The 10,410-nt window shown below is 26.3% G+C and overlaps 1 protein-coding gene across 2 annotated transcripts; it reads left to right on the plus strand.

The window, feature by feature from the left end:
* Window positions 1-7,946: 7,946 nt before the first annotated feature.
* Window positions 7,947-9,788, plus strand: LOC135929358 (polypyrimidine tract-binding protein 2-like). Of its 2 annotated transcripts, none has more exons than XM_065465899.1 (2): window positions 7,947-8,033; window positions 8,115-9,788. In XM_065465899.1, exon 2 carries the CDS (start codon window positions 8,157-8,159, stop codon window positions 9,687-9,689), a length of 1,533 nt encoding a protein of 510 aa, XP_065321971.1. In that variant the 5' UTR covers window positions 7,947-8,033; window positions 8,115-8,156; the 3' UTR covers window positions 9,690-9,788. The 2 variants fall into 2 exon arrangements, with proteins under 2 accessions (XP_065321971.1, XP_065321972.1); XM_065465900.1 differs by having other exon boundaries at window positions 7,976-8,033; window positions 8,164-9,788.
* The last annotated feature ends 622 nt before the right edge of the window (window positions 9,789-10,410 follow it).

Genomic DNA, 10,410 nt, shown 5'->3' on the forward strand with positions numbered 1-10,410 from the left:
TTTGGGTTATATAGTAGATATAAACTTAAAGCATGATTTGGACTAAGTATCCATCCACTAATATATTAAGAACTTATATTATTTCGCATAGAATAAAAACTGAAAGGCTCAGAATATTTATTTAATTGCTCAAATTAAAAAATACTTAAAGCTAAGAATTTATACTGAATTTCACAGAAATTTATCTTAAAATCAAAGACTATTTTGCAAAATAAGAATTTTTATTTTCATTATAGTAACTCAAATAATAAATATATTACCTGCAGAGAGTACTATTCCTATCGCTTTATGGTCAGGCAGGATGATGAGAATGTTGTTTTAAGATCCAAACGTCTTTTGCACCAATTTATCGTCGTCAATTATTCCAAACAGGAAACGCTTCGATTAAATTTTATACGTAATAATAAGTTCAAATTACGCGTAGAACTCTATCAAGGCATACATGATGCTATTTTAGAGGGAGATACCAATGCTGACATTCTTGGCAGAAGAATCATTTAGCGTTCTTCTTTTACCGTTGGCCCGAGGCATGTGCATCAGCTTTATCAAGACGCAATGGCTATTGTACGCTGCGTTGGTATGACTCTACTATTCATTACTTTCACCTGAAACCCTAAATGGGATGTGCACGAATTATTTACTCATCAGACTCCAAACGACAGGCCTGATTTAGTTTGTTGCATTTTTTGTCAAAAGTTAAAATGTCTTAAAAAGAATTTGCTTTAAATTTTAACATAAATAATTAATCCTCATCATTTTTTTAAAAAATTAGTCTAAATTCATATGGATTGACAAGAAAAACAAATTTCTTAAAAAATATATAAATAAATTGCAAATAAGTTTCATTAATATTGAATGGCATTTTTATAATTTAAATAAATAGCTTTTTTGTTTTTTAACATAAAGATATAGCCCTTATCAAATTCTTTGATAAATAATTTCGGAAAGGCATGACATACACTAAATTTATCTGTAAAACACCAATAAACCAATATAATAAACAAAAATTTATTTTCTAGATATAATTTTAATTGATCATAGTACAAAAAAGTATAAGAATCATTTAATTTTATTTCATGAATAACAAATAATGATACAAATATTAATCATTCAGAATCAATTTTGTTAGAATTCTTGCAGTGGAGGCAATTTTAATCTCCAATAAAATGTGGTAAGATTTGTTATTTCTTATAAAAATATTAGGACAGACCTGATTTTGTCATGATTATCTAATAAGTGGTTTGCCCGGGCTTTCTCAGTTTCTCTTATTACGAATTCACAGGTTTTTTTGTATGTATACTAAGAGTTAACCCGTAGACTAACTGGTAAATCGGAGATTTCCCCTTCATTTGATGATAAATTAATTAGAAATTTAACTATCTCCGGGCTTGGGAAAAATTTTTCTAAATTATTATGGATTGGGCTGGGCTTGGAAAATATTCCTGAAAATTAATGTGGCTTGGACCTGGTTTGGGAAAATCTTTCACAAATTATTATGGGCCGGGCTTGGCAAAAAATTTTTAAAATTATTATGAGTTGGACCAGGGTTGAGAAAAAAATTTCAAAATTATTATGGGTTGGGCTGGGCTTGGGAACATTTTTTTGAAATTATTAAGGTCTTGGACGCTTAGAAATTTTTTTTCAATATACAATATAGGCCAGACATTGGCCTAAACAATTTTTTGCAGACCTGGGCCGGGCCTTATCAAAAAGCCATGGACCATGTTGATTCTGTTGCATTTTAAATGCATTATGACTTTTTTTAAATTATATTTTAGTTCTTAACTATCAAAATAATTATGGTCTTTGACCAAATTTTTTCAAAATTATTATGGACTTGGACCTGACTTGGGATTTTTCAATATTAAATAATAGCCAGAGATAATCAGTAATATTTTAACAAAGAATTTTGGTATGTGGTAAAAGCTAATTTAAATATATTTTGACTCTAAAAATAGTATTCACTCTTCGTCTTAATGGGTTGAACTTGACTTGAATTGAGGAAAATTGGATATGATTTTTAAATAAAAGGTAACCACTATCGTAAAAGAAGAATAAAATTTTTATACCCCGCCATTATTGACGGGCTATCTACTTATTATTATTTAAAAAGGATTAATTATAAAAATTGTTTTTATAATTTTAGATTAATTATATTATTAATCTATTGTCATTGATAAATATTTTGGAGTAGATATAAGAGAAGAAAATGATATAAAAAAAAAAATTTTTTCTTCTAAATTTATTTCTTGTGAAACTTTTAAAATATAATAGTAACATTTGTGCCAAGTAGTAAAATAAAAAATAAAGAAAATAAAAATAGGTAAAATATAAATATTGTAGAACAAACTACCAAAAGGAAATTAAGAGAATATAAACCGAAGAAAAGCCGCCTATTCCCCTTCAAAATAAAATACTCCACTTTTAAAATTTAATAACAAGGTTGCAATTTTTTAAGATAATAATGGCTAGATATGGGTATCAAAATTCAAAAGTCGCAATTTAATTTAATTTTAAATTTTATTATGATAATTTTAATTATGAATTCAGTTATTTTACAAAATAAAATTCGATCAGTCAATAAGCAAGACTATTTTAGCTTTATTGTCTATTCCTCTCTTTCTTTTTTTCAATAGGTATGTCTTTTGCTGCCCAAGGATGGTTTGAATATTTTAATCTATTGGCTAGTCCCATTATAAATTGCAAATATATTTCTTTTGTAAGAATTTATAGGTGCAAGTTCCATTTTTACAGTCCATTTTCTCTTTGGGTAGTGTAACTTTTAAAAATTCATTTGCACTTTAAAAATATATTATAATTATGTAGAAATATTCAAATTGTGAATCAATTTGGAGATTCGTTTTTTTTACATCTTTAGTTATTTTTGCAAAATGTTTTTTCCAAACCTATTAGTTCTAATGTATTAGTTGTACTATGTGTAGAGAGAAATTCCTTCATACCACTCACTACGCTATCGACCCATTCATTTTATAATTTAATAATAAGTCAATATCATTTGACTTTCCTTTCCCTTTTTAAAGAATAAATTGAACAGATCTCTATTATAGAATATTTAAATAAAATCTATGTCAGCCAAAACTTCATTTGAAGAATATTTGATAGACCGAATTCTTTTTTCCATTGGTGCATATGAACCCAGCATATGATATGATTATGGTCAACTCTAAAAACACTTTCATAACCAATTTTAATTGTATCAGCAGCATCTAATATTAGAAATGAGGGTTTAATAGGCGAAGGTTTAAATTTTCTAAACTTTCTAATACACTTGAAAATATAATCGCAAAATCATCCTGATTTTCATTTGAAAATATAGACAATCGAAATGCGTGAAACTTTATAGCTATATAGTTGGATAATGCTGAATGTCGGCTAATTCGGCTTAATCTACAGATGTGTGCCAGAGAAAATCCGTTAAAGTTAAGGCGTTTTAATTCATACCAGTTTCTTTCAAATTTCAATTATATTTTTTTTTAAATCTCGAGGCCGAAGTAATAGTTTTCGGCTAAAAACCCAGTTTAGCCGATTTTTATAGTCCCTTCAAGCAGGACAGGGCATTCTTGCCATATAAGTTTGTATGTATCATCAAATAAATTAATATTGAAGAAAAAAGATATCTAGCAACCTTTTTGTTGTTATAAATAGTCGAAATTTATTAATCTCATCATTATCAGGTTCATCATTTATTATCTCATAATTATAAATGTAACCTTTATCTTGATGAGTTTATTATATAGTATTATTCTAACTGGCCCATACTCATTGTTATTAGCCTATATATTTTTTCTTCATATAATAAAGATAATTATTAATTTTGGGCTCTTTAAATTTCTTCTCTTTGATATTGAGAATACAGAATAGTTTGTGATATTATTTGGAATTAATGAATTTTTATATTCTTTAATCTCATAGCTCAACCCATGACTTAGAAAGTGTTTGATTATTATGTATGTAGTCTGAATCGGAATGATATCCTAAATATAGCATTACTTGACATTGTTTTCCTCTATAAGAAGCTAAATTACACATATAATATTAATGAATGCCTTCCATCGAATTAGTTTTGTAATATATAGACCATTTGAATCCTAAGTATATTTTTTGGCTTCTTCTTTAGATTTAAACACTTGTAGTTTTTTCCAGTCCATATATTTACGTAGGAAGTAAACTTTCACGAACATGAGAAACATTGTCGTCTTAAGAGGAAGAATAATAATTCTCATACTTTCTGTTATGGTTATATTATTTTTTAGAAATTAAATGTTAACAATATTGTCTTTCACAATTAATAATAACTTTCTAGCTAAAAAATTTAGAAAATAAAGATTAATAGCCAGAAAAATAAATAAAAATGCTCGTTTAATTTATTTATCTTTTATATGAATGGGGCTATATATCTAGAAAATAATATATAATAATTAATAAAATTATGAAAAATAGGGACTTTTATTTTTCATTTGTTTTTTTATGTTTTAGGAGAATTTATAAATATGATATCGTGAATGTTTAACTTAGCCCATTTTTATTTAGCCAATTACAAATCAAAAGATCCATCTTTCAAAATTATTTAGAGAAACCGGCAAGGACTATGATAACTTGGGGAAGGGCGGGGTGTGATGTAAATCGTCATTTAAATTAGAGTGTGCAGAAGTTTATTAAACCGAAAGGTCAATATTTTTTTTAAATTTAAAATATTTTTTATTTTTAAAACTAAACATAAGTTTGTTTACAGTTTTTGATGCACTAAACCTACAAAATTTTTATATAAATATTTAAAGCAAAAAAATTTTGATAAAATAATATTAGTTATATTTTATTAAAACCAAAAAAGTTGAGCCCAACAAATTTAGTTATAAAACTTCAAACGTATATACAAAGTATTATTTTACTTTGAATTACTTTGAACAATAATGCTATATTCTTATCAATAATACCTGCTGGATATGAATTTTCGAAATTTGGAAAGGAAATAGGATTGAACTTTTCCAAGCTAGTCGTAAAAATTATTTATTCCACCAACTACTCACCTAGTGAAAGAGTTTTTCTATCGCTGGGTAGACGTTGAATTCTGTGATATTCTCATTATTTTAGACAGGATGAAATAAATTTTGTTTTAAATTTTAAAATTGAATTTGATTCTATAATTAGTATTCATTTTTGTGAAATTCTAATATGATGGTATATCTGTATTACTGTACATTCGATTTTTAATTAATATATTTATTAATATTTCTTAAATTCAATTAGTAATATATAATTTAATGTATATTATAAAAATTTATGGTGGTGCGTCGATCAATGCCACCCATTGTCTTATTAGTTAAAAGGCGATGTTACTTGCCTAGGATTTGATGATTTAAATACCTTTTCGGCGGCCGATAGGACACAATGGTTCTCTATGTGTAACTAGAATTGGGTATGAAGTTAAAATAAATAAATTGAGATACTTAATTAAATATTGTATCTTCGATGCGAATACATTTTATATGAATAAATGAAAATAATTCAGTGCCTTTTATCATTTTCAGATTTTTATTAAATAAATAAAAGTGTCCTGGATTTCAGAAGGTGCCAAAACAAATAAAAAATATCATTCGCATTATTGAAAATTAATTCTCAAGGGTCCTTATTTCTTGCCTTTTTTGAGTACCATTACTTGAATATATATGCAGATGAATGAAGAAGATAGGAAATAAATTCTAACAATGTAAAATAAATGATAGAATAAAAAATTTTAATTGGTATATATCAATTAGGAAATAGCTAGAATATATAATTCTAACAATGTAAAATAAATGATAGAATAAAAAATTTTAATTGGTATATATCAATTAGGAAATAGCTAGAATATATATTAAAAAGGCCTTCTCTTCAATATGTTCTATCGTAGAAGGCATCGGACGCCATTAATTATAAAATTAACATAATTCTACTTACCATTCATTCAATTAAACATATATTATTTTTCAATATTCTAAATCAGTTGATAATATTATATTTAAAAAACCTATTATTTTCTATAAAGGGTTCATATAGGCCGATAAAATTAATAATTTTTTGTTTGGTTAGCTATTGTTATATTGAACGAATCTCTACCCATGAACCCTTTTTACTCTTTAAGTGAAGTAATGTTGTATTTGAATAAAGTATATTTATGTTAGGTTTAAAATATTATGTTACGTGTTATATTTTTATCTTAACCTTAAATGTTATTATATTTAAATAAACTATATTCGCATTATATTTTATCTTAAGTTATTTTGAATAAAAATTTTGTAGATATAAAAGGACATAAAAACTATAATAAAATAAACAAGGAACAATTTCAATTTGTAAATCATAACATAAGAATTACGAATTAAAGCACATATTTTTCGCCTAAAGACAAATTCGAAGCCGATTTCCTCCTGTTTAACCGATTTTTTTAGCTTGATTTCAAACTCGTTTTTGATATTATTCCAAACTACTATTATTTTAAGATATAATATTCCAACTAGAGACAATAATATTTAAAGTTAATTGCTTTCATCATATCACTCTAGCTCTTATTTTATAGTTACAAAATGTTTCATTTCTAATATGGCATCCTTATCGTGTAAATAACATAAGGCTTCAATATATTTGTATAATTTCCCCTAAAGATTTTTAGTATTTTGTTTTATCAATTTATCTTACATAATAAATTCTGATATGTGTTAACATCGTGAGGGTCATGGTTATGACAGCAAATTATCCAGCATCTATTATTTGCGTGGCTATGTAATTTAAGATTATTACTACAGCTACTGAAAGCATATGATTGCATATTATAAGCAATGATGGTAAACTTAGTCCTTTATATATTATTAAAGATGGAAGATAATTTTTTAGAAATTGAATATCTCACAATAATATTATCGATTACTTATCTAGCTTCCATCATGTCAGCTAAGATGAAGCTCTAACCACCATATAGTTTTATTATTTGGATTGGCGGTTTATATTCTCTTCTTAAAGAATTGTTGATTTGATTAGGTCTATAAATTTTTCCTTATTAGCCCATTCTATAAAACATTTTCGTTTCATGACCTTTTGTCAATGTAAGTTGCTAAGAATTATATTATATTATGTGGTTTTTAAAAACCATTATCAATTGAGGCATATGTATGAATTAATTAACCTTTTTTATCACTTGTAATTCTTTAGAGGCAAAATTTTTTTATATCAGCAATCGAAAATATTTTATACTGTAATAAATAGATTTTGTATTAAAAAATATTATTCTTAGAAATGTCTTGTATTGTGTTTTAATTTAGTTTATTTTGTATGCATAATATAATAAATGACAAAATATGAAATTCAGAATAATTGTTAAGAGTAGAAACTTTTAAAAAAGTATAATTTATTAATAAACGGCCGAAGGTCGGTCAAAAGTGGGCCGAAGGCGGCGAATGTGGGGGTGATGCCCCCCAAAAATATTTTTTTAGTTGAAACCCCTGAGATTGTAAAGGCTAGCGTATTTATTATATAGATAGCATTCAGGGTATAATTCCAACATGGGTGTTTTATATTTGATTAGGTATAAAGAGTCATTTTGAAAATAGCATAATTTTACAAAAGGTGGATGATATAGGGCCAGTGTAAAAATATATTCCTAATCTCCTACTTTCAATATCTTAAGCCTAAATATGGACCTAATTTTTTAACTATTATTTCTGCTAAATCTATTAAATTTTGAACTTTTTAAATAAAAACATGGTAGTAAATTTAATAAATAAATTCTGGCTCTTACGGAATTCTTGTATCCTACTAATATGATTTAATATATGTTAAAATTATTTTGCTATATAATGATTTGCTGATAATCATATATTACCAATAATTATTATAAACATAACAGACTATGAAGATGCTTGACAATATCATTTCTTTATTAATATTACATTATCAAATTACCTTTATTATTTTGCCATCACGAAAACAGTCAAAACGTGTACGGTCTGCTTCCTTAGCCTCCATTTTATAAACACGAAGTAATCATATGGTATTAACAATTTATATACAATTTATATTATATAAATAAATATTTATGTCTTATGTTTATCATTATATAGTTACCTCTCAAATAAATCGCTTTTATCTGATAATTTATTCGAATGGCAGATTCCCTTTCTTCTGGTATTAAAAGAGATTTTTTAACTCAAATGGGTAAAATGGGAAATGGTTTTCAAACCATCAACGATAACAATATAGAACAAATCCAAACCAATGATGCAAAAAAAGCCAAGGTTGAAAATAATTATCCAGCTTCTAAAGTTGTACATATTAGAAATTTACCTATTGAAAATGAAAATGAAATTATACAATTGGGAATGCATTTTGGTCGTGTCACAAATATACTAATATTAAAAGGTAAAGGACAAGCATTTTTAGAATTATCGGATGTTCAAGCTGCTATTAATATGGTTGAATATTATGAAAAAACTCCTGTAACATTACATAATCGTCGGATATTTGTGCAATATTCAAATCATCAAGAATTAAAAACAAATAACCCTTCTCATCAGTTAAATCTCCTTAATAATACACCAAATTTTAGTCAATCTCAAGATGGCTCACTACCTAATTCAATATTGAAAATTACTGTTGATAATTTAGTTTATCCTTTAAACACAGATGTATTACTGCAAATATTTTTACCATTTGGTTCTATATCAAAAGTCATATCATTTATAAAGAATAATGTATTTCATGCAATCATACAATATAATGATGTTGTTGCTGCACAAAAAGCTAAAACAGCACTAAATGGTCAAAACATATATAATGCTTGTGATACACTTAATATTGAGTATTCTGATCTCTCCAATCTCCAAATTAAATCATTAGAAGATAACACGCCAAATAAGAATCTCTCAATGGATCATACAGTTAATCACCTACATAACATGTTAAACAATGTTGGCCAAGGTGGATCTCCTATTTCACTACAAGCAGCTGTTTCTTCATTTTCCCTACAACCAAGTGGGGCTATGTCACTTAATTCATTAAATAACAATATGCTTTCTAATACTGGTGGCATTATGTCTAATCCACAAAATGTTACTGTTTTATTAGTAACTAATTTAAATGAGGAAAAAATAACTGCATATTCATTGTTTGTTTTATTTGGAGTGTATGGTGATGTGTTACGTGTTAAAATATTATATAATAAAAAGAGTAATGCCCTAGTCCAAATGTCCGATTTCACCCAACTCAATGTTGCCATGCAAAATTTAAACAAACGAACATTATATGGAAAAGTAATAGGAGTTGTTCCTTCTAAAATCCAAAATGTTCAACTTCCTAAAGAGGATCATGCTGAAAGTGAATTAACCAAAGATTTTTCAACCTCTCCTTTACACAGATTTAAAAAACCAGGTTCTAAAAATTTTCAAAATATTGCCCCGCCATCAAGCAATTTGCATATATCTAACATTCCTGCTAGTACAACTGAAGAATTTTTAGTTAGTTTATTTTCTCAGGATGGTAGGCAAGTTAAAAATTTTAGATTTTTCCCAAAAGATCAGAAAATGGCACTGATGCAAATGTCTAACGAGGAAGAAGCTATTGAGACCTTGATAGTATTGCATAATTATAAAATTGGTGAATCTTATATTAGAGTGTCTTTTTCTAAAGTGTCCTTTTGAGAATCAAGTCATAGATATTAGACTTGTTTTTTATGCTTTCTATAATAGTATTGTATATAAAAAATATTTTCATTCTTTGTTTAGATTCGCAGTTATATTTATGCATGTATTCTTTATCAATTTAATTAAATAAATTAATTCTATCATAATTTATTTTAATAAGTATTTGATAATGTTTACTTAATTAAAGATTTTAGTATTTCACTAAAGAACAGAGTTGTTAAAGGATCTAGATATAAAAATGTGGTATCTGTATCTAGATAGATTTTTGAATAAAATATTGGTATCTAGATATTATTTTAGACGATGTATCTGGATCCATTTAAAAAGTATCTTTTAACAACTCTGCTAAAGAATGATACAAATCAAAAGGTTAATTTTTTCTATCTATTTATATTTGCAGATTAAATGGGATAACTATTTCTGTTTTTAAATATCTAACATTTGTTCTCATTGCTTATTGTCTAAAATTTTGACTATTCTTTTGATAATAATCAATTTTATCAGGTTACCTTTCATATAACATTGTAATTATATTAATTTTTTTTGTTAAGAATCAGCTAATTTTTCAATAATATAAATACCAGCATTTGTTTAAATTATTTAAGCGACCATCTCACAATATATGATTTTGTAAATTTCCAATAGGCACTTACCTAAGATCATAAGATTGCCTTTATCATTTGCACCAGCATTACACATTTTTGGTAATCTCTTTTTA

This window comes from Gordionus sp. m RMFG-2023, chromosome 5 (genome assembly GCF_954871325.1).
Source record: "Gordionus sp. m RMFG-2023 chromosome 5, tfGorSpeb1-WG-v2, whole genome shotgun sequence".
Classification (NCBI taxonomy): domain Eukaryota; kingdom Metazoa; phylum Nematomorpha; class Gordioida; order Chordodea; family Parachordodidae; genus Gordionus; species Gordionus sp. m RMFG-2023.

Coding starts and splice junctions, on each gene's coding strand:
- LOC135929358 (XM_065465899.1), top strand. CDS start 8,157: ATGGCAGATTCCCTTTCTTCTGGTATTAAAAGAGATTTTTTAACTCAA.